At 38.6% G+C, this 24,772-nt stretch overlaps 1 protein-coding gene and 1 pseudogene across 1 annotated transcript; one reads left to right on the forward strand and one right to left on the reverse strand.

The window, feature by feature from the left end:
• The first annotated feature begins 1,911 nt into the window (after positions 1–1,911).
• On the forward strand, positions 1,912–5,323 carry LOC145911472 (spermine synthase-like). The gene is made up of 11 exons (XM_082998863.1): positions 1,912–1,966; positions 2,773–2,920; positions 3,070–3,157; positions 3,217–3,275; positions 3,360–3,535; positions 3,718–3,822; positions 3,884–4,026; positions 4,203–4,340; positions 4,404–4,505; positions 4,572–4,687; positions 5,272–5,323. The coding sequence occupies exons 1-11, from the start codon at positions 1,912–1,914 to the stop codon at positions 5,321–5,323; spliced, it is 1,182 nt and encodes a 393-aa protein (XP_082854989.1).
• A 2,766-nt stretch (positions 5,324–8,089) lies between these two features.
• LOC145911555 (fatty acid synthase-like) lies at positions 8,090–17,832 on the reverse strand (annotated as a pseudogene).
• Positions 17,833–24,772: the final 6,940 nt, after the last annotated feature.

A 24,772-nucleotide genomic window follows, 5' to 3' on the forward strand; every position in this document is an offset into this window, starting at 1 on the left:
AGATGTTTTTAGACAAAGCACGAGTTTTCATGGTTTTGCTTTCGCGGAGTTGCACGGTTATAAGATCAGTGTTGTTGTTTACCCGTCTCATGCAACTGCTGTAAGTTTGTTTATTGCGATGCAAATTAGATGAAGAAAAAGGGCGTTATAGTATGTCGACTTTAAAGTTTCCATTTAATGTCATGTTAAATATTGCATTGAGTTCGTCTCTACGTTTAGATCAGTTTAATGAAATGGGTACTGTGTACATTTATGTACTGGAAATTCGATTTTGTGGTTATGTGAAAACTTAATTGAAATAAAAATGCTGCTGCTTCACAGCATGCTGTTATATAAAAGATGTACCTCAAACGGCATGTGTTGTAATGTGTTTAACTTTTCTGTTTAAAGGTAAGGGTGTACCAATGTGTTCAATTTTGAAAACTTATAGTGGCTGATCCAACTGGGCTACAATGCCTGAGTTGAGAAGTCTGAAAACCTGTATGTGATGAAGTCAGTGAATTTATAACACCAATTTTTGATGAGGTGACTATAGAATGATTGTCTGGTGGAAAAACCTAATTTTGATTGTCAGCGCACGTTTTTTGTGTAAGTGATGTCGCGTTGTTGGAGTTATCGGAACTGCTGCAACCTAATTATTTTTTCATGCACGTTTTTGCGTATTATAGACCTTTTCTCTTTTTTGTTTTTTTTCTTTCCGCCCCCTACATAATAAACTGATTACGCCTCTTTCACATGCACTGATGATCTGGAAGCAAGTGACATAGAGATAATAGATAAATAGCAATCAACTGTAAGAAAAACTTTTGGCAGTGACGTCTTTGCTTACGTGTAAAGTATTTGGCTATACTGGTTACATTGAAGATCAGACAAGTTGAAAGTAAGCGTGCGTGTAAACAGCATGAGTATTTGTTATTATTCATTCAAAAGTGGATGTTGAAGGCACGTTTATGTGTTACTTTTAGCGGCATAAATACGGACATATGTAGGAGCTTTGGAGATATTTAGGATTACCTCAAGGGCGCAAGCGCTTGATGAGTCTCCCTATCTGCTTTAAATTCTTCTGCCTCTTCTGGTAAAGTAAATAGACCTTCGTAAACTCTCTGCATAACAGTTGCATTCGATATTGCCTTTCGGTACATAACGAACACTTCAGTTGCAGTAATTGTCGCAGTTATAACTCGAAAGCAAACGTTGATTCTGTCAGATTCAAGTAAAGTAGACTGGAATATTAGGTGCGTACTGGGCCTTTTAAACTCTTCATACTGAAAGCTGATTGGTCAGTGATGTCACGTGTGGTCATAAACCGCTTGAAATAATTTAATACAAGAACAAAGGTACAGGGTACAGTCATAAAGAACACATCGAGGTTACATGATGCACAGGAAGTAGATGATTCGTATACACGGGAGTTGGATGATTATTTGAGTCACTGGTGAACAAATTCAGGGACGTTAAGGGAAGGGAATCGATCTTGTGTCATCTAGGGCACATTTAAAGTGATTAGTTTTATACGTTAATGGGTCGTAAACAGAATACTGCTTAACATATGTTAGCGAAAGAAAACAAATCTTGTTGAATCGTTCAGGTCATTTTTCGGGGTTTCGTATGCACCACAAGTCGGTAGTTGCAAAGTGTGCAATGGGCGGGTGTTACAGATCCCATCGGCTATATTTAATTACAAAAGACAATGCAGAGATTGATAGCGTTGTCGCACAATACAATGTAGTATCAGGAAACAACTGGATTGCCGTCTTTGTTTGTGGTCAGCAACAAAACCTGCTGCTACTGCTGCCAAAACGCAGAATGGGTTACTGAGGCTATAAGATTTAATTTTCAATTGATTTAACTTCGAGTATATACCTGCGCAGGTTATAGTTTTGTTGTTGTGAGCAGACATTGGCAAAAGAAATGAATGTGACATTCACTTCTCTGTATGAAATTCAGACCAGCTCAGTGCCAGCAGGTATACGTGCGTATGTAAATGGTTTTCACCACGCGCTAATAGCACATATGGCGATACTGAAAATAAAATAAAATAAAACAGCGTGTTCCATTAGGGTGTTTTGTTTATGTAATGCTAAATTGTTTTCACTTTTTCTGCTTTGGTTTCTAACCAAACTCCAGGCAACATTATCATGGTCACAACCTACAGCTTGATGGTCTTAAATTGCAACACAACAATTATAATTTTAAATTGAAACACGTGAACTTAAATACTGTATTTACTCGATTGTAAGCCGCGGCTTATAAACTTTTTTAACCTACCATTTGTGCGGCTTACAATAGAGGACGGCTTATATTCGAGGGCGGCTTACATTATTTAATGTCATGCCGATATTTTGTCTATGCTGTATGTTTTAATGAAATTTACCATCAACTCCCTCCATCGTACCAATACGTTTCATCGCACAAGATTGTCTGCGTATCTGACAATTTTAAATGACAGATATGTTGACAATTATTGTTGTAGGGCACCTAAGTTTGGCTTTAACATTTACATGCGGCTTACATTCGACGGCGGCTTATATTATTTTTTTCATACCGTCGCATGCGGTTTACATTCGAGGGCGGCTTACAATCAAGTAAATACGGTAGTGTTGGTTGTTTACACGGGAATCGCATTAAAATAAAATACAAATGGGTCAAATTTTGGAATATTATTTATAGAACTTTCTTTACCACATCAAAGAGTCAATGCGCATTGTGAAAGGGGCTAATGCTGAAATCTCAACGTTTGGTGTTGAAAGCAGACGTTTTTACAATTCACAGAACAAAGGTGTGCTGATTTCTATGTGGCAAAAGAAGTGATTGTTGAAAATGGATTTCGACAAATAACATCTTCCCAGAAAGAAAACGACCACCAAGGTGGCAACGACACTTTGATAACTGAGTGTTTTCGACAGAAGGATGGGCTGAGGTCGGTACATCACATTAAAATGTGTTTGGATAATCGTTTAAAATGTAAAGTGATCATAAGACGAGCGCATTACGAAGATTAAGGGCGTAATAATCGCAACGGCAGAGAATTCTACCTTACTGAATTCCACATTATTGTTACATATATAGAACGATTGTGATCACGTGCTGCAATAATGGAATGACGCTGGATCTAAACGAGCAAGCACCTACAGGAAATCCAGAGCAACACAGAGAGGTAACAGAATGTGTCCATATTGTAACTGTTCTACTTTATAACCACGCTTTGTTCTGTAGTTTGCAAGAAAGCTGCAAGTTGCTTTAAACCGATCGCTGAAAAATTACTCCATAAAAAGGTAAATGAAAGGGTGTTCGCCATTTGGATAATTAAATCATGCTTGATATAGTTATCTAAATTGACACTTGTTGTTTAAATAAAGAGTGCCACCAATCAAACGGGGAGGTAAAATGTGGCGGTATACAGAACTTGGCGACGGCCGCATTGCCGAAATTGATGTGGAAGAAGTCTTGTTTGATGAGATGAGTGAATACCAGCAAGTTACAATCGCTAAAACAAGATCCAACAGAAACATGTTGCTTCTCAATGGGGTGGAAAGTACGTCCAAAACTCACTCACAAAAACTCACGGTTATGTCTCTTCTCAATTGTTCACATAAACCAAAATTTATTGCTTTGACAAGAACAAAATGAATGGAAAATGGTGTAAAGTCGCACTGCAAATAACGTGATGTATAGTTGACTAAGAAAAGCAATTATCGTCATTTTCCTCCCATGCAGATATTTCAGAGAACGATCATTCATACACGTCATCACTGTGCGGACTGGAAAGGGGAATCACCTACAAAGATAAAACCGTTTTAATCTTGGGCGGCGGAGATGGAGGTTTGTTACAATCTTAACACTCGGTGGCAACAAAGAGTCAAACCTTTAACGTTTGTTTCAGCTGCACTGGAATGTCTTCGAAAGTTGAGTCCGCGAATGATCACCATGATCGAAATAGATGAAGTGGTGATGAGGGCATGCAGAACACATCTACGATCGTGTTGTGGCGAATCATTGGATCAATACGAAGGAGACAACTACAAGGTTTTGCAGCAAACTCATTATGTTGGATGTTTTGGCCAAGATTCAATTTATTTTGGTTTGAATGTAATTTTGAACTATGATTTGAATGTAATTGAGGTATTTAGTATATATTATAAGGCGGCGATTACATCCTCATAATTTAATTGTACTTAAATTCATTATTTTAATTTCTGTAGATAATTGTGGGAGACTGCTTAAATTACCTAAAACAATACGATTTTGATGGACGCAAGTTTGATTACATCATCAGTGACATCACAGATGTTCCTATCGAAGTTGATGACACTATACCCAAACACAACAACAATTCTAAGGTTGAGGACATGAAGTTATCAATCATAGCAATTATTCAGAAAATTACTAATTTTAACATGCAGGTAACGGAGTCATGGATTTCTGGTGCTGGATGGAAGTTTTTCACCGAAGTTTTCAATCTCAGTTTGAAATTGGTCGATGACGAAGGTCTGATTATGACACACGTAATGATTTTTTTAGCTCTGATGTAAATGGTATTCTCACTGAAACCTTCTGCTTGCTAATGACAGGTGACTGCTACCAGCAACGTCAAGGGATTGGGGAGATTTAAGACCAGCCTGAAGAGTCTTAACGAACAAGTTGATTTCGAAATGTTTGATTCTCACGTGCCTTCCTTCAGTGAAAGGTTTATCACATTGTTACTTGTTGGTTTTGGGCATAATCATTCAACCCTCAAACTTGTTATAATTCTGCACAAATTATCCCAATTGATTTATTTTGCGCAAAATCTATAACGTGACCTTGATGCAATTACTCAAACGGCAAAATCACGATAGTCTTGTTTCGGGATTCGACATTTGTTTATTCGATGGGCGACACAGGACAATTTGTATTCATTTGCATTAGCGCATGCTAGTGGTTGCTCGACTGAAAAGTTAATTTCAGCCATTGTGGGCATGAGAACCCGAATCAACACCTCGGGATCGAACGAGTGTTAATATCGTACAAATGGCACGGTCCAAAGAAACCGTATCGAGACGCGTCCCCATGGTAACTTGGGTTTGAATGGCAGTGAGGGAAATCAATTGAGATTATGAGTTGATGGTTTATACGTTGGCCGATTATTGGCTGATAACAAAAAGTACAGAATTATGGACACGTCAAATTTCAAAGTCAAATGGTTTGGAAATGCTGTTGTGAAGTCATTTCATCTTCGAGAATAACAATTACAAGCCACAAATAACGAATAATCCTAAAATTTTGTGACAGGTGGATGTTCTGTCACATGAAGAAGCATCAAAACGTTGATGAAGCAACATAAGGAGCCACAGCAATAGCTCCACACCATTTCTTGTGCATTTGGCAACCACACAATATCGCAATATGCACGAAATGAGATTAGGCTTCACTTCTTTTAAATGCAAGAAAACGACGAACTACAATACAACACTCTAATATCGTACGTTTGAATCTAAAAATACAAAACGTTTACTTATTCAGAGTCGGATATTGCGGAAATGAGATCTATTAATAATGTCATGACATTGTTCGGCTGTTGTGATGTTCAGCGCCAATAGAAAACCTTTTTCCTTTATTTTCTTGTTTCATCGTCTATATAATAAATGGATCATGCCACGTTTGAATGCGCAGGACTGGGTACAAGTGGAATAAGGTTCGCAGATAATTTGCCATAGATCTTTATGTAATTCAGTTACAAATTTTTAACTGTTTTTTCTATGCTTGCAAATACATGCGACAATAGTCACTAGATTTGCAGCTGCAGTAAACAGAAGAAAAATATATAAAAAAAAGTCGAAATGTATGGAATGCTGTAACGGTTTGTTACTCTGCAATTAGTTCGTATACGACAGAGGTGATGATCCTTTGATCTTAACCAGTCGATTGCATCTGATTTTGTGTGTCTTTAAGAAATGGGGAAATAAGCTTAATTGTCAATTCTTTAAACAAATTCAAAGTGAAAAGTAAAGGTTTTTTTGTTGTTTGCTTGATTAGCACATTATGTTCAAATTTACCAATGTAAAAATATTTTTGTTGCTGACGGTATCAATATGTTGCAAACAATAGGCATTTACGTCTAAACTTGAATTCAAGGAATTAGATTGACCAAAAACGAATTGCTTTTGTTCAAAGCTTCGACGCAAAGTGAATTACGCCGCATTAACAGATTGTTTACAATTTAATACACATGATGCTGGTGCTGGTTGTACACACTTGTGTTCATAAGGCTGCAGTGTGAAGACATGAGACAGACACCACATGTGAAAGATGTGTCGATGTTACAATATCTGCACAGATTATAAAATACAAGAGACTGATTTTGAAATGACAAACGCATGTCAAGGTGACAACCCTGGGTCGAATGCCTTGTTACACATCCTAGTGCTGATGGAGCAGGGCACCGAACGCGCAGACCTAAGACGTTGTTAAAATTTTGATTTTTTTTGTCTATTGCAGATCAACGTCAAAACTACAACATATATCAAATATGTTATGATTTTATGTCAACAATATGACTTTTACATTGCTCTTTAAAATTTTTCCAGCGGAACGCAGTTTTCCCAGCACGTATAGTTGATAATATGTTTTGTAAATCTTGGGTGTTGAACACAGCAGCATTTTTGGTGAAACCGAAAATTAGATAGACCAAAAACTAAACAACCATTGTGTATAAGGAACAAGCTATATTAGTATTATACTACATTTCAGCTTGTTTCTAGGCATTTGTGAGGACCAAGGACTAAATGCTGGTCATGATTTTGCCCCAAATAAAACAACTAATTCCATGGCGCATTTTATCACTTTTTTGGAACCCGAGTCTTGTAAGGGTGACTATACTTTGTGCACAACAACACATCTTATCACATGCTTACATCACTGCATTTTATCTCATTTTATGCTTTTTACATTATTTTGCCACTGGCGCTTTTCGCATAGATTTTTCTTCCAATTTTTTGGCGTGTTTCCAGTATTTGTGTAACTTTTGGCGATCTCGCGCTATCTGCAGGTTTAGAAGTTTTGCTGTTGTGTACAAAACTTAACGTTGAGCTTTTGTTTTGTATTTATTGTTATACTTTTACACAAAAATTAAGGATGCCTAGAATTTATATTCGACTTTTGTATTTTTATGGTAAATCCGGTTATATTTGCCCTCCTGTACAGCACTGTTTTTTTTACTATATCCGGCACAGAAATCCATACCTTTCGGTCAACGTCGATCCATTGGGTACCCAACTACAGTCATTAGCTGCACCAATAAGATCTTATAGGTCGAAACCGTGTGTACTACTGTCTGCAGATCTCTCAATGATGAATACGGCTTCTTTGCTCAGGCTACATATATCTGAGTATTATTTGACATGAAGGCATACACATGGAAAACATGCGAGAAATATTACAGCATGCGCCAAATTGAAAGGTTTTGAAAGTAAAAGCTTGCAATAATACAGTACGTTGATGCCTTAACTTCTGCTTGAAAAGTCACTATTTTCGTCGCCCCCGCAACAGCCATTGCAAATTGTGAGCTCAATCCGCGGTCATAAAGGGGCCGGCGAAACATCAAGAAATATGTTAAAACAGCATTCATTGACAATTTTGCATCATAGTGTGTACAAGCATTAGTTTAAAACGGAAATGACAAAAATTTAACACAAGGACGACCGGTGACAATGATAGCACTACATAAACGATATCGATTTTTCTAAATAAATCTGTTATATTAGAGGCTTGTTGCTCATAATACTTACAAATTGCAGTAGTTTGCTATCGCAGAATTAAAGACAATCCCAACCGAAGGCAAGACTCTTGTACAATGGTAATTACATTTGGGTGCAAAATATCTGGAGTTAATAACTTGGAAAAGGAAAGTCAAAGCTAGGATGCTGATGATCATATTCTTCGTAAACGTTTCGAACTCATACTGGGTTCATTATCAGTACTACAATCAACCCAGTGATCAACAGCATCCTATAGCTTTGACTTTCCTTTTGAAAGTAATTAGGCCTACATTTGATATGCACTTTTGTGGTGCAAACAGTGCAATCGTTTAATTGATTTATTCGCTTCGGGTTTATTTCGCCTTTTGCTCTGTAAACGTCATCAGTTTTTCGAAAGTCAACTCCCTGACGTCATTCGTAGTCATGGTAATGTTGTAATCTCGATCAAGTGTCTGTACAATTTCCGTTATCATAAGCGAGTCTGCCCCGAGACTAAGTAGGGTTTTCTCTTCGTTGACTTTCTGTAAATCCTGAAAAGGGTTCAGTGTTAGCTGAATCACAAATAAAATTTTGGCTTTTTATTTGCTAAACAACAAGTTATTGGATTACTTTGAAGCCGAGGATCTTTGATACTTTCAAAACAAGAGAATTCTCCACTTTTGTCTCAATTGCCGTTTGAGGAGATTCGTGGAATGGAATGTAACAGGCAACCACCGGTTCGCCTTCAAGAAGGAGTCGATCCAAATTCTGCAACGTTTGATATTCTTTTTACAGTTTTTGATGTGATTTTGGGGTTTATGTATCCTCACTAACTTTAAGGCAAGATTCCATTGGCTGTTGAACCGTTCCGGCAACAGGGCCATACCCAAATTTTTCAGCTGCCATGCCTACGTCACGTATCGCCCCCCACTGAATCGCAATTCCTGGAAGACCTACATTGTGGCGTAAGCGACATAATTGTTCCATCACAGAGTTCGCGAGAATATAGTTTGATTGTCCTTTCGATCCGTTGTGACTGACAGCGCTTGAAAAAGCGACGAAGTGTTCAAGATTTGGGCATTGTGCTCTTGAGTATCTGTACAACAAAACAAATGAAGACGAAAGGAAACTTTGCTGAACTTTTGTCTCGTTTTATTGAGATGCGGGACGTTTTTAACTTGACTGAAATTTTGACGCGACAAGTTTCTTGTATCATAGTTGTTGACATATTTTATAAAATTTGTCGAAATAAAAAATTAACGATGTATTATTGCACAGAAATATGCAATTCTAAATAAGTTGCTGTAACTTGATAAACAAAAACATTTATTCACCATACATACTTATCAAGATTGATAATTCCGTTGCATTTTGGTTGACAAACCATATTAAAACTACATTCAGTTTGGAATTGAAACAATGCATCCGATATTGTCGCTGCAAGGTGAAATATTCCCCCAACGTTTTCATTTAACAAATCCGAGGCTTCTTCTTCAATACTAACGTCATTGTTGGTAATAGTAACTGCGACATCTAGTGACTTCCAATGATCAAGGTAGTACTGTTGGTAAGCAGATTTTACACCTATATTTTGTTTTGGGAAGTGTAAAATAGGTAAACTTTCCAGAAAACCTTTGATGTATTATTTTACAGCTTAAACTCACCCGATGTAGTAGTTATGTTCAATTTTTTTGCCCCTCTCTCGATTATCCAATCACAAAGTTCCAATCCGAAACCTCCCAAACCACCGGTTATGACGTAACAAAGATTCGGGTTAAAGGCAATCCTGCCAAGTTATCTCGATAAATATTGTGGCAGTGTCTCTTTGAAGTTTAAACTGACCTTCCCATGACGTTTCTCTTACTGCTGTTGATCTTGACTAAAATTTTTCCCACATGGTTTCCACGTGACATAAAGCGAAACGCAGAAACTGAGTCATCCCTGTAATGTGTCATAATGTGTTTAAATGGTCACGCCAGGGGTAAAAATATTTGAAACTAACATTTCAAATATCCGATGCGGCAGAGGTTTTACTTCGCCTTTTTCTATTCCAACTCGCACGAGTTCTTTAACTTCGAGCCACTCATCCGTTACGTCATCAAACATAGAATCGAGCAAAATACCGTGAAAAGAAATGTTTTTGAGGAAAACAAACATTCCTGAAAAAAAAATGGACACCATCTCAATACCATTTATTTCAAAGAGCGACTTTTAGGGTAAAAAGCAAAAAATATTTTTGGCTGCTAAAAAAAGGTTTGCATCGTTCTACATAAATTAAATGTAGCCTTAACGTATAAAACAAATAAAAATAAAAATCACCAAGTTTGTTGTCTTGCATAAAATCAAATTTTCCGATTTCGAGAAATCTTCCGTGTTTTTTGAGGCAACGAAGACTTGCGAAAAGCTGTTCTCCCGCCAAGCTGTTCAGCACAACATCAACCCCTGAAATTAAACAAAAAAATTTGGGATCGAAAACGGATCATTCTGACTGTTTTCACTTAAATATTCTAACAGTGTGTTCACGATATTTTCTACCTTTTCCTTTTGTTCGCTTCATTATATCTCGCTCGAAACTTTCGTTCCTAGATTGCGCGAAGTTTTCGTCATGTAGTTGGGAAAATCGTTGCATCAAAAAGTCCCGTTTTTCTTGACTTGACACTGTTGTGTAAACTGTACAACCCCTGGAAAGAGCGATGGAAATTGCGGCCTGTCCAACTCCCCCGGCCCCACTGTGTATCAACAAACTTTCTCCTTTCCTAATACGACCACGAACGATCAGAGAATAATATGCAGTGCTGTACGCTACTGGCACAGTCGCTGCTTCAGCAAGGCTCCTGCAAAGCAACGTATGATCGTAGATAAAAACAAGCCTCAATTAGTTTTTTATTTGTTTATTGCCTCACCATGTGTCAGGTACTACCCACACAAATCTTCTGTCTTGTGTCACGTGGGTGGCAAATCCTTGACCCGAAACGATGCCAGCAACCTCTCTGCCCACGTGATCAACTCCACTGAATTCAATTCCCAAAAGCGATCGGTAGTTTCCATCTGAAGCAAAATTATTTGAATGTCCAACATTTGTTTGTGGACAGTGACGTGACCAACTAACCAGGAATCGCTTCGGGATTGATTTTTCCTGACGCAAGCATTACGTCACGAAAGTTGAGGGCTGCATAAGAAACTTCAAATTCTTTTTCATGGATTTTGGGTGGGAGGGACATCCATGTAAGTGACGTAATATCACCGACTGTCCTCGAATCCAAATAGTGGCGATTTGAAGGAACCTATGCATATATTCTTACGAGATTGTTTAGTGAGAATTGTTCCTCCAGTTCGCTCACGTATTTAATTCCAGTGAAGTTCACATGTTGAAAACTTCCCCACTTTCCATCCTTAAACGCGTTCACCGCATGATGTCGCTTTAAAACTGTTTCCAATTGATCGGGGAAAGTGGATGTTGCATCGAGATTGCAGTTGCCAACACATCTTGAATATCACATTCGTTAGAATTATATAAAAAATATAAATAATTCAAGCAATTCACCGGATTCGGGTTGAGTTCGTTTCATGTCGCAAACATGCTGCAAATTCTTGGGCTCCGTTTAAGTTTTTTCTCGCCATTAACAAAACTTTATTACTACTATCGGCAAGAGCTTCCTGCCAAGATAACTCGTGTGTGAATTTCTGATAAACTTTACTTCAAACTATTATGGCGTACCTGCAGTTTATTAATCCAAGCAAAGTTTCCGATTGTCATTTCAACCACGATTCTGTTGGTGACAATATTCTCTTTTTTGTGTCGGAACAGAAGGAGGTTGCTTCCCGTTTCCTTCTGACGTTTGTGGGCGACAAGGTGAAAGTTGAAGTTGTATAAAATATCTGAGATCTAAAAAAACAATTTTCGTATTTTGGAGTATTTTGGAAGTCTTATATTGACATTGGGTACCTGTGACACTTCTAATTTCTTTATGTCGTGTTCAGGGTCCATCTTTGCTTTTAAAATGTTATAAATAGCTTGAATTACGTTTCCGTCTTCCGAGTGATGGACCATGACAAATGATGTATCCTCACAAAGATTTTCAATAAGTTTTTTGACAACAGTTTTTCCTTCTTTAATACCTGCCAATAACTAAAAACTTACAAAAACTTCATCGTAGCTCAATGTTAGCGTACGCACCATTTGTGAAAATATCATTGGCGATGATCATGTTTAGACTACGTCCTTCAGGTGGCATTGTTGAACCGTCTAGGGAAAGTTCGTAGTATTCGTATCGGCAGTTCAAAATTGATTGAAAGTAATCATTGAGCATGTTTTCCAAAGCTTCAAAATAAATTTGTAACATAACAAGAAAGCAGGTGAATGGTTCAAAAACACGAACTTTCGACTTTCGACAAGGCAAAGTTTTTTCGGCAAAATATCTTTAACGATTTGTCCACACAAGGGAAAACTACAACGCCTGAATGTATGTGACGTATAACATTCCGCCAATGCTGAATAACTGAATTACATGACACGAGTTTGACAAATGCTTTTTAAACCGTATGAGTTAGACCAAAATTTACTTATGAAATGACACAAAAACTAGCCTCTGTTACAACAAAGTGACAGAATGTTCAAATTGCAGGTAGGTTTAGATGTTTTCACTTTTAAAAAAACTTACTTCTTTTCTTGCCGAATATATCTTTCGAAATTTCACCAATCCTAACATCGAACATCAATTCGGAAACTGCGATTCCGATTGTTGACGTAACTATGTCTTCTTTCCATAGGCAGTAATCAATCGACCAATCAAAAAGCAGAGTTTCGGCTCGTATTCGCAAATCATCTGTTTGTTTATATTATAATAAACACAACTCTTGTGATAAAGAAGCAGTAACAAAATTTAAATCACATTTTACCAATGTCAATAACTTCTGTGACGAGATCGAGAAATGGAAGAAGTGTTGATGACGTGTTACCACTAAAGGTCCGATTTACGTAGTTTCCAGTCCCAGTTGTTTCACCGAAATCATAACGAACCTTCAAATGATCGGAAAGAATATTATTCAGCTTCACGCGAGATTGCAGAACAGAAGCGTAGTTTGATACGTCATCATCAATGACGTCATGAAAGTTGGGAAAAAACTTTTTTGCTTTGATTTGTGGTTGAACTGTTCGTCTGGCAGTTACTGTTTCATGTGCATCGATGACCTCCATGTAACCTCCAGCAAAAATGCTTCCCATGTCTCTGTGTTATTTGAACATATTTGATCGGTTGCGAATTTCGAAATGAAAAAAAGCAACAACCTGGTAATTTGGACAACTGAAGATGTTGCGTCTTTTGGAAAACTTCGCAGCTTTATTCGACGAAATCGTGTTGGCAGACGAAGTTTGTGGTCACGTGTGTGGATTAAACTAAATTGGAGAACGGCGTCCATGAAAGTGACGTAATTTCCGTCCCATGAAACTCGGCCAAAGTTTCCTTCAAAAACGTATCAACAAGTAGGGCATGCTTTTAAAACAACAACAAAAATTCATACTAACCGTCACGATCTGAATCCAGTAACATTTGAAAACTTTTCTTGTATTCATATCCAGATAGGGAAAGTTTTTTGTAAATTTCTCCTTTGGTAAAGAGTTGTGTTTGTTGGCAATGGTCGCCAACACTCACAGGTTGTTGAAGTTCGTTTTCATCAATTCGCTTTATTTTGCCGGAGACCAGAAGACGGTCGTTGTGTGAAACGGTAAATTGACCCAAGGTAGGGTTGTACTGAACACCTAAATCGAAGTCTGCAAGCAACATTTTAAATTAACAGAGAGGTAAAAGCTAACTTTGAAATGAATCAAAACCACCGTAGCGGAAGATTTCTTCTTCAAATGTAAAAGAAATTATCAAGTACAGTAAAAATACATCTTCATACCTTTTTCACCCAAAACAGTTGCCTTGTGTATGGTTACGTCATCGAATTGAACAGCGATGTCTTGAATAGGAATATCCAAATAATTTGCATAATTTTGCCACGAGAGGCGTAAAAGAGCCATTGCTGGAAGAAGTGTTCTTCCATCAATCACGTGATCCATCAAATAAAAGTCAGAAGAGTTTGGTGACGTATCTGTACATATTATTTATCAGAATAACTAGTCAATTGAATATTTGCTTACTGGGATATATTTCGATAAGTACGTAGCACGTGTCATGCTTATTTCATCACCAAAATGCAACAATTACTCACCAATTTTAAATGTTGCATCGAGCGGGTTTACAGCCCCAGAAGAAAAGAAATGATGAATTGACGCCGTAAACCATGACTGGTCGTGATTCCAAGCCACATTGCTTGACAACGGATCACATGACCGTAGAGGAAGTGACGTGTGATCAAACACGTGATTTACTTGCACGTCAACTCCCAAACAGTGCAACTTACCAACCGCACCCAAAAGCACTTCCATGTCGTTTAACTTTTTGTTTGTCAGAGTTATTTGCTCGCACGATGGAGGCAAAGAGCGCTTAAGAATGGCCTGAAAATATTTGTTTTTGCTGAATTACAAAACATTTCATGGAATCGCAATATTGAATTCAACTACCTGCAACAAACAATGAGGAGCAATCTCAATGACAATTGCATCCTCCGGGATCTTCCTTATTGCATCATAAAAGAAAACAGGGTTTTTCAGGTTGTTGGCAAAATACTCGGCTGATGACAATGAAATTTGATCGGTCGTGTCTCCAATCGGATATGAAGTAGACAACCACTTATTGGAACGACGTTGTGGTTTCGGTATTATCTGTGATAAATACGGTGTTCATCACACGGCAAAAGCATTACGCTGATTCAATCAACCGAAACCTCTCTCAATTCATTTAGAAATCGTTCGTAAACAATTTCCATGTGCTCAGAATGAAACGCGATTCCTTCCGTGTTTACAAATCTTGCAAACACATTTTTCTCCTGTAGTGACGTCACAAACGCTGATACGTCATGTTCCCTCCCACTGATGGTGACGGAGTTAGGGCCATTGTGACAAGCCGGTGTCACTCCAACAGGGCACGTTTCTTCACACTCTTTCCAAGTCATACCTATATGTGTCGCAGTACAAAAACCCTTTTTTAAAAAAAAATTTAAATGACGCAGTGCAAGGGAAAATGACGTCACACTTACCAACAGCAGCCATCTTTCCCCTCGGTAGTTGTGCCTGATTTATACACATGCCTCTCAGGTATGCGGTTTGAACTGTTTGTTCCAGATTCAACCCCCCATCTGCATAAGCACTAGCTAGCTCACCAATGGAATGACCAATGGTGCCACTAAACGTCACACCCAATGACGTCATCAAATTAATCAAGCCAATCTGTTGCGACATGAGAAGCAAAAAAGCTGCAATAAAGGCGAGCCGCAGTAAAGTAATCAAAAAAATACCAACCTGAATGGAAACAACACCCACGAATGTATTGATGATGTTACCATACGTATCGTCGTTGGCATTCGACAATAACTTCCGTACATTGATGGCATCATATTGCGTGAGGGCTAATGTACATTTATCAATAGTAAGAGAAAAAATTGGGATTTGCAATAAATTTCTTCCCATACCAACCCACTGTGACCCCATCCCTGGTCCATAAGGTTTTAGGTAAAGTAGGTAAGCATACATGAGACAATAAAATTACCTGAACAAATAAACCAAACTTCGCGTTGTTTTCCCGCTTTGTTCCACCATTGCGCATTACTCATTACGTCATCACCGCCAGAATTGATGACGTAGCCCCGATAAGGATGCTTACTGATGGGAATATCACTGATATTATTCGAAAATATTGACATGCGTGCAGTAGCTGCACAAGATTCCGTTAGTTTTCCTGCACAAGGTTGAGATGGAAAGTGTTTGTGGTTACATGAACATGACGAACTTTTTATTCCATTGTTGGTCCGTGACGAAAGCATGGTTATCCTGAGCTGCACATTTTTGTCAAAGGATGATTCTTTAAAGGTATTCACGTCACGCAATATCACATGTACGTTGGTTCCGCCAAAACCAAACGAGTTTACTCCAAGAACTGCGTTGTGAGGCAGATCCACGTGCTTAACCACCGGTTTAATGCGACCATTTCGCATTGCTATAACACAATATGAGGACGATTACATGTAGTTTGGTGATATGTCATCAGCGTTTGTACCTTCAATTGTTGGTTTAAGTTTATTTAAATGCAAGTTAGCGGGTATTCGTTTGTAGTGAATGGCGGCGCAACATTTTATGACGCCACAAAGTCCGGCCACCGGTTCACTGTGCCCCATATTAGACTTAATTGAGCCAATCAGAAGCGGTTTCCTTTCTTCTCTGCACATCACGTGATCCAGCGCACCAACTTCTTGAGGGTCGCCAGCCTTAATTTTAATGATGATGCAAAACAAGTTATTTTTCTTGTGACAAATTTAACAAACACCCATTGTGACGTCATAGTACTTTAGTTCCTGTTCCATGCGCTTCAACGTAAAATACGTCACTGGGCTTTACTCCGGATTCTGTATAAACTTCCTCAAGTAACCTAGCTTGTTGCAATCCTAAATACAACTGGTTTGTAAACATAAAGTATCCTAACTTTTCACAAATACCTGAGGGAAAAGTAATTCCCTGTTCTTTCCGCCCATCAGACAAGGTTTTTGAATTGACCACTTGACAATAAATCCTTCGAGCGTTTTCCTTTTTGGACATGTATATGGCTGCCACTGCTTCGGAACGCACGTACCTGTATGTTATAAACACAAACACTGCATATGTGGAAATAGAGGAAATTGCAAACTGACTTCATTTACCCGTTCGCACTTTCATCAAATACTTTACAGGTGCCATCAGGCGACAACATGTTTAGTTTTTTAAACTGTTGTGAAGTGTGAGGTTTGACTACCAAGTGAGCTCCTCCCACAATTGCGGCGTCGCAATCCCCATTGTTAATTGATTGTCTCGCCAAATGAAGGGCTACCAAACTGGAAGAGCACGCGGTATCAATCGAAATACTAGGACCTGACGCATAAAAATTATTATTATAATTAATAAAACACACCAGCACGATTAAGGTCCATTATATGTTCGAAATAGGCCGAATTGCGAAGGTAAACGACTACTGACTCTTATAATATATTGGTTAATTACGGTTTACATCGTGCCTTTAAAATCGTAAAAGAAACTGATTCTGTTCGCAAACATGGATGGAGAACATCCAGTTATGACGTAACCCTCCATGTTGAGCGGATCTGCTGCAAGAGCCTCAGACGTCTCCGATGCAATAACTCCGATCCAAACACCAATACGTTTTCCCGCCAATTTTGATGGATTTATTCCTGGTAAATATACATAAATCAAAATGTTGCTAAACTTTGTACTGTCATATCTAAAGGCTAACTAATATCTGTTCACACAATACATTTTTGCAATCGTTGCAAATCGACAAATCGGTGAATGAAATATTCAATAATTAAACCCCGTTACATAAAGTGAATGTACATATTAATATGTAATATAAGAAAGCAGCACTGCCTAATTGTTAGACCCCAGCTGCCAGTTGTTTCGATGTAAATCAATGCGAAATATTTGTTTGAGTAGGCGAAATAACATTTTAACAGATAGTTCTACCGATTTGTCCAAGAATTTAACAACACAAAAAAAAATATTAAACGCAGTTGCGGTCCTTTATCGATAGGTCTGGGAAAATAATTGTTTGTTGAGTTCGTGAGCAAAAATTATCGTTTGTTTTCGCATCAGAGAAAAGAGTCTTTAAATCACAAAGAAAGATTGATTTAACCTGCGTTAAGGATTGCTTCGTATGTTACTTCCAATAAAATCCTTAGTGCTGGATCCATGTTCTCCGCTTGTTTCGAGTGAACTTCGAAAAAATCCGCATCAAATTTGTCAATTTCCTTTAGTTTTCCATTGCGTTTGGGTAAATCCCACAAACCTATGTATCAATGTTAGTGTACTAGCTCGTAATGTTGCGTTAGAGACTCAATGTTCACCTGGTTTCCATCTTCTGTCATCTTCGGTTACCATGTCAACGCCATTGATAAGGTTATCCCATAGTTCGTTGACATCTGAAGATTGAGGGAATCTTCCAGCGATCCCACTGATCACAATTTCCGACATTATCCGTCACTTACCTCCTGCACTGTAACTGGTTTTCACTGTAATCTCGTTGTAACTATATGACATGTACGTTTCATATTCTGTTGACAATTGGGAAGTTGGTCAATGATCGAAACTATGCATTTGTCTTAATGTTAAGGTAAATTGCACGTCACTGATTTGGGTCGAAACTACAAGCAAAATGCATTTCGATCGGGATTCTTGAGAAAACGCTACACACGACTGATTTCACCTTTCTTGCTATGTGGTTAATAGTTCAACTAAATTAAAGTGTTGTTAAACTTTGAACTGACATATCTAGAGGCTAACTGATATCTGTTGGCACATATGCTTATGTGCCCTCATCAAGTAACCAAATGCCACCAAACACAAGGACCGTAAATGCCATAAAACAGTGCTTTTCAACATGTGGGACCATGTGAGCTAGTGAGGATACAAAAATCTGTTGTGCGGTGCGGATGAGTGCGGATGACAATCGCCCGATAAATAGTCTTTCTAGTTTACGACTTTTTTTCATATTTTGTTACCTAAAAAATTGTCCAGCACAATAGTAGTATTACATACACTAGGGGTTTCCAATGTTTATACGGTATGAGCCGCAATTCAGAATTTTATTTGCGCTTTTCGCAATTATTTTGATACGCGTAAAAGCCGATATTTGTGTGTAAGCGGTGTTGTTAGAACTCGTCATGTTGTTCAAGCTACTAACAATAATCTCTGCAGCGCTCCTGTACTCAAATACTATGTTTTGATGGCCATGTCAACGAATATAGGCGTGTCAAAACTGTGCCCTTTCTATTTTTATCAGCTGCCTGCTGCATCGCATGTCCACCACATTCAGGTGTATTGCATTCTTGCAAATGGCTAATAAAATTTTTGTCTACCTGCAGAACCATAATTTTTTAAAAACTGTTACTGCGCAGACTACTAACGCCATTCGTAGGCGTAACTCTCATGACCACTAGACCTTCACACTTTCTACATCAGCAAAACTCTCCCTAAAAAAACAAAACGTTGTAGAACGAGGCGTTTGCACTGCGCCTAAACTGTCGATCGGTCAGGCTTTCTAGAAGAAGGTGATAGCCGAAACTAGGCTTTGTTGATAGGCTATCACCTTCTTCTTGGCCGGGACCGATCGACAGTTCAGGCGCAGTGCAAACGCCTCGTTTTACCACGTCACAGTATTGCGCCTAAAAAGTGGCCAGGGAAATGTATTTAAGGACAAGCATATCGACAGTTTTGTGTGCATCGTCACAAAATTTTGTTGAGTGCGTCACCGGTTCTCGAAAGTTTGGAATCGTGTTCACGACATTCGGATAATGATGTAATATAGTTTTGTGTCTAATCAGCGCATATAATTTAGCTGTAGTCAAACTGGGAGACCTCAATAACATAAAAGCCAAACGTATTGACGCCTTCATGCCGCAGACCACACGAAATCATAACCCGGGTCATACTTTGGGCATACCCAACTTATTCGACACAAGATGATGCACTTTTGTACCGAGCAATTAAGAGTTTTACGCCCTTGTCGTGCCTGGCTGCTCTGGTCAGGTCCGTGCATCATGGTTGAATATATATATTCCGGGCCTGGTTTGGGCATCACAAAATCTTTTGGGTTCAATCGTACAATGTTTGGCCCGATTACAAGTCACTATATAGAGCGGTTTGCTTTAAAATTAACGCCGAAGATAACTAATAGTAATTTAAGCTCTAATTACTCCTGTGTTACTGAAATTTCCTTTGTGATATTGCAGCAGACAGTACGGGGTTATAGCTCTTATTGGTGGTAATGTTCTTTACGTATCCAAAATGTTCTATGAATCTGGTGTTTGACCCTGACTGTTAGTATTAGTTATGTACGTTCCGGGGTAGTTAAAAAAAAACATTTAATGCGTTTGGTCGCATTGTGCGGATAAAACTTTCGTGGCATAAAAAAGTGGGGACTGTCTGTAAAAAGGTTGAAAAGCACTGCCCTGAAGCATTTTTTTGTTAAGACCGGTATCTCATAATCTGCTGTAACCTGGCTCTATATAGTTATATTATAATTGGGTAAAGTACCCTTTCTTTTTTTTAAGTATTATGACTGCGTTTTTTTATGTTGGCGATGGCAACAAACCATCACGATTGACTGGCATGTTGCGATATCGTGATAAAAAAAAAGACTGCACAGTACTGACTAGCAATCAGTAGCAAAACCTTTTAATATAAGACAGAGGAGAACAACATCTAATTCATACAAAGAAAATCACAAATTTAAAGAAGTTCAGATCTGTAGGCATTAGACTTGTTAAACTGTTTGATACAAAACCTAAACTTTATTGACTCCAACACTGCACAAAATAAAACTCTTAAAATATGTATAGGAATCTCGCGACAGTCTTATGGACAACAAAACTTGGTATCAGTTTTTCAACAAGTCATGTAAGATAAAACTAAAGTTATTTGTCTTTCTTTTGTTTCTGATATATATATTTCGCATACAATTCGGCATCGTCAATGTCACTGAAAATTCAACGCAGTACCGCGAAACAAAGAGAAACAACAGAAAGACAAGACTGTACAATTAATAATTACCATAGGTTTTCCTAAAATTAGTAAATAATTCGAAACTTGTAATAAAACGATGTCAAAATTCAATGAGGTAGGAAATAATTCAGATGTTGCGCATGGAACTCCCACAGCCTTCAGCAATCTGCCCTCCGGCCCAACGACAGACCTTTTTATCGCACCCTGTTATAATTACCTACTGTGTTATCCTTACAATAACTTGCCCAACTACCCGGCATTAACTAACTAACTGTTGGCAGTTACTCGCCCTGTCACTAACGCGTTTGGTCATTTTAACTCCTGCCCCTAACATTACAATGTGTTTTTCTATCCAATACAGTAAGTCTGCGCCGCGACGTTGCAGCGAAGAACAGCCAGAGGACAGCACTGGCAAAACACGCTGCCACACTCGGCCACCGAGTTAACTTTGATGACGTGCAAATCCTAGAGATGGAGGACGATCATACAAAACGTCTGTTCCTGGAGACGCTCCACATCCATAAAAACGACAATTGCATAAACGATAAGGAGCAATGCGTATATTTTCCTGCTGTATACAACAACTTGTTGTAAATGTTACGCCCCGCTACACACCTGGTTCACGTGACGATGCAAGCGGTGCCAGTGTTATCTATTCCTTTTTCCTTGTGTTTTTCCTGCGTTTTTCCTACGTTTTTAGTGTTTTATGTGCGTGATGCTTTACTGTTGACATAACCCTGAAGAAGTCTCGCCGGATGGCAGACGAAACGTTGGTTTCCAATAAACACTTTAGAAACTAAGTGCCAGAAGAGCAATTCTGATTAATTAGTATGCCTGGCAACAAAAATAGCAGTATACAGTAAGTCTGGTCACGGAGTCAAATTAGCCTAGAACACGCAATGCCAACTTGGTTCAGTTCCACCAGCATCAAAGTACAATACAGAAACGCTGTACCGGTAACTTCTCGACATGATCACATTGCTTCGTCATGTTGGGTTGATCCTTTTACTGTTTTGTTGATAATATCGTTAAGCTACTAATTTTTTCTACGTTGTATGCTGTGAATCTCACCAATTTTTGCTTATTGACTGAATACTGGCGACGGATCGCCAGGAAATGATTTTTCGAAACATGAACACCAGACGATTCATTGTAGTGAAGAACGCAAGACACGATCCGGAAATGACGCCTAACTCTTATCACTCTGGTTCATTTTCGCTGAACTGGTTCTAGAATCCGGGTTTTTGGAGCAAAAAATCTCAATTTTGCAACACTTTCTATTTCGTGATAAACCCCCGTGTTGTATCTAGGCAAATTCCAGCTTGCTGTGAACAGAAATTCGCTACTTTTTTTCCCTTTCACAGACACGACATTTTTGTTTTGTTTTTTTACTACAAATTGCTTGTTTTGGGGTATGGTTGCAAATGACGGCCTAATTATTAGTTGTATGGTTAGATTTTTGGCGTGTAACACACCAATGTAATAAATTGTTACTGACGCTGCCAGGCATATTTTATTGCTGAATACTGCTCTTCTGACCAATTTTCTTTAAAAGACGTTTCTCAACGTTTTCGAAAAAAAATATGAAGGGCTGCTATGCAGCACCCTTCATATTTTCCGCCGATCGATTATTGGGAATTAAGTTACGGTGGCTTCGGTAACTTGTTTGCTGCAAAATTGTGCAACAAAGCGTTCGGATCATTTGGGCACATGTGTTTGTTACCATTTATTTTTTTTGGGAAAAATACTCAGTGAACAGGCGAGGATAGGAATTTATTTTTGCGGTCGTTCACCAATTCACAACTCTTTGGGTCCACCGATTAAACGGGGGGCAAAAATCTGGCAATACAGCGAGTTCGGGGATGGCCGAATTTCCGAAGACGACATGCAAGAAATCCTTTTCGATGAAAGGGGAGCAAACACCAGCGAGTCACCATCGCCAAAACAGAAAGCAACGGAAACATGTTGCTGATGGATTAAGTTAAGAGTAAGCGTGCGTGTACACAACATGTCGTTCATCGTTCATTTCGTTACTTCGTGTTTCCGCTTGATTCCAGACTTTTCCGAGAGCGATCGCATGTACACTTGCGTGTAAAGAATATGGCTTTATCAAAAAACAGTCCTAGTATACCGTAAATTCGGTATTGTTGTTGAAGGCATGCATAATGGTAATAGAATTCCTTTAAGTCTACACGTGCTTTCCGTGAAGACAGAAGTTCAATAATTACTAATTGATGTCAATTCTCCTGTCCCTTGCACTGCTGTGACGAGAGGGGTTCTATTGCTTTCTTTGTCTGTGGTTATTAAGTAAACCTGATGCTACTGCTGTGAAAACGAAGAATAGATTATTGAGACTATAAGATTTATTTTTTAATGAATTTAACTTATATCTGTGCAGGTTATAGTTTTGTTGCTGTAAGCAGATATTGGCAACAGAAATGAACGTGACATTCACTTCTTTGTATGAAATTTATCTTACGTAGAACAGCTCAGTACCAGCAGTTACGTGCGTATGTCAAGAATTTCACCACGCGCCATGGCACATGTGGCGATACCGAAAAGAAAACAGAACAAAAATGCAAACAGCGATGCTCCATCAGGGTGTTTTGTTCATGTAATTCTCAATTGTTTTCACTTCTACTGCAATGGTTCCTAACTGAACTCACATCCAGGCAACATCACCATGGTCACAACATTTGTAGGACACAGCTTGGTCTCCAATTCCAACACAACAATTATAATTTTGCATTGAATAACGTGAACTTAAATAGGGTTGGTTGATTTTTGAAATATAGGTTATAGAACTTTCTTTACCACACCAAACAGCCAATGTGCATTTGTGAAAGGGGCTAATGCTGAAATCGCAACGGTTGGTGTTGAAAGCAGACGTTTTTACAATTCACAGAACAAAGGACAGCTGATTTCTATGTGTCAAAGGAAGTGATTGTTGAAAATGGATTTCAACAAATAACATTTTCCCAGAAAAAAAACAACGACCAAGGTGGCAAGGACACTTTGATAACTGAGTGTTTTCGACAGAAGGATGGACTGAGGTCGGTACATCACATTAAAATGTGTTTGGATAATCGTTAAAAATGTGAAGTGTTGATACGACGAGCGCATTACAAAGGTTAAGGGCGTAATAATCGCAACGCCAGAATTCTACCATACTGTTACGTATAGAACGATTGTGATTACGTGCTGCAATAATGGAATGACGCTGGATCTAAACGAGCAAGCATCTACAGAAAATCCAGAGCAACACAGAGAGGTAACAGAATGTGTACATATTGTAACTGTTCTACTTTATAACCACGTTTGTTTTGCACTCTTTGAAAATCCAGTGTTATGTGTGCTTCGCCAACCAGATTGTGTATTTCCTTGACATATCTATAAATGGATGACTACAAACTCGTGCAAGACGTTATTTTGACACTGCATGTTTCCAACAAAACACGACGACCAGCGGTGAGAACGTGACGCAGCCCAAAAGTGTTTACATTAATCATATACAATATGTTCGTGTGGTTGCTCTTTGCGGGTTCACTTCATTCCCGATATTTCCAACCGTTCGCCGTTTCACCGACCATAACCACATCGATTTCTGTATGTTTCGCCCGTCGATTATTGGGAATTAAGTTACTGTGGCTTCGGTAACTTGTTTGCTGCAAATTTGTGCAACAATTCAGGACAGTCAGCTGAAAAATACAGAAATTTTTGGACAAGTGTATTTATTATCGTGTATTTTTTTACATTTGAGGACAGTCGTAGTCATGTGCTGGAAGAATTGGTTGACCCTTGACCTCCACGAGCAATCACCTTCTGGCAACTTGCGACAAAACACAGAGGTTGGTGAAATGTTGCCCCTTGAAAACAAATCAGAATATTGGATTTGATTTTTGTACCAGTTTCTGCGTCGATCTGCAACGGAATCGAGATTTGAAAAACTACGAGAATAGGAGTTTATTTTTGCTGTCGTTTAGTTTTTTTTTTACCTCTCTGTTTTAATATCACTAATCGACAATGGTTAGGGTTCCACCGATTAAACGGGGCGCGAAAATCTGGTAATACAGCGAGTTCGGGGATGGCCGAATTTCCGAAGACGACATGCAAGAAATCCTTTTCGATGAAAGGAGCAAATATCAGCGAGTCACCATCGCCAAAACAAAAAGCAACGGAAACATATTGCTGCTGGATTGGGTTGAAAGTAGGCGTGCGTGTGCACAACAAACCGTTCATTTCGTAACGTCGTGTTTCCGCTTGATTCCAGACAACCCCACGGCCAACCGCACGTACACTTGCGTGTATAGTATTTGGATAATCGCCTTTTGGATTGTGTATTCATACGTTTTTGATAATGTTTATTTAAAAAAGTCCCAGTATAACATAAATTCGGTATTGTTGCTAAAAG

Source organism: Ascidia mentula, chromosome 1 (genome assembly GCF_947561715.1).
Source record: "Ascidia mentula chromosome 1, kaAscMent1.1, whole genome shotgun sequence".
Lineage (NCBI taxonomy): Eukaryota > Metazoa > Chordata > Ascidiacea > Phlebobranchia > Ascidiidae > Ascidia > Ascidia mentula.

Bases quoted from the DNA above. Each gene is read 5' to 3' on its own strand.
- LOC145911472 (XM_082998863.1), top strand. From the start codon at position 1,912: ATGAATGTGACATTCACTTCTCTGTATGAAATTCAGACCAGCTCAGTG. The intron at 3,158-3,216 runs GTAACAGAATGT...TTTGTTCTGTAG, and splicing joins ATCCAGAGCAACACAGAGAG to TTTGCAAGAAAGCTGCAAGT. The intron at 3,276-3,359 runs GTAAATGAAAGG...GTTTAAATAAAG, and splicing joins AAAAATTACTCCATAAAAAG to AGTGCCACCAATCAAACGGG.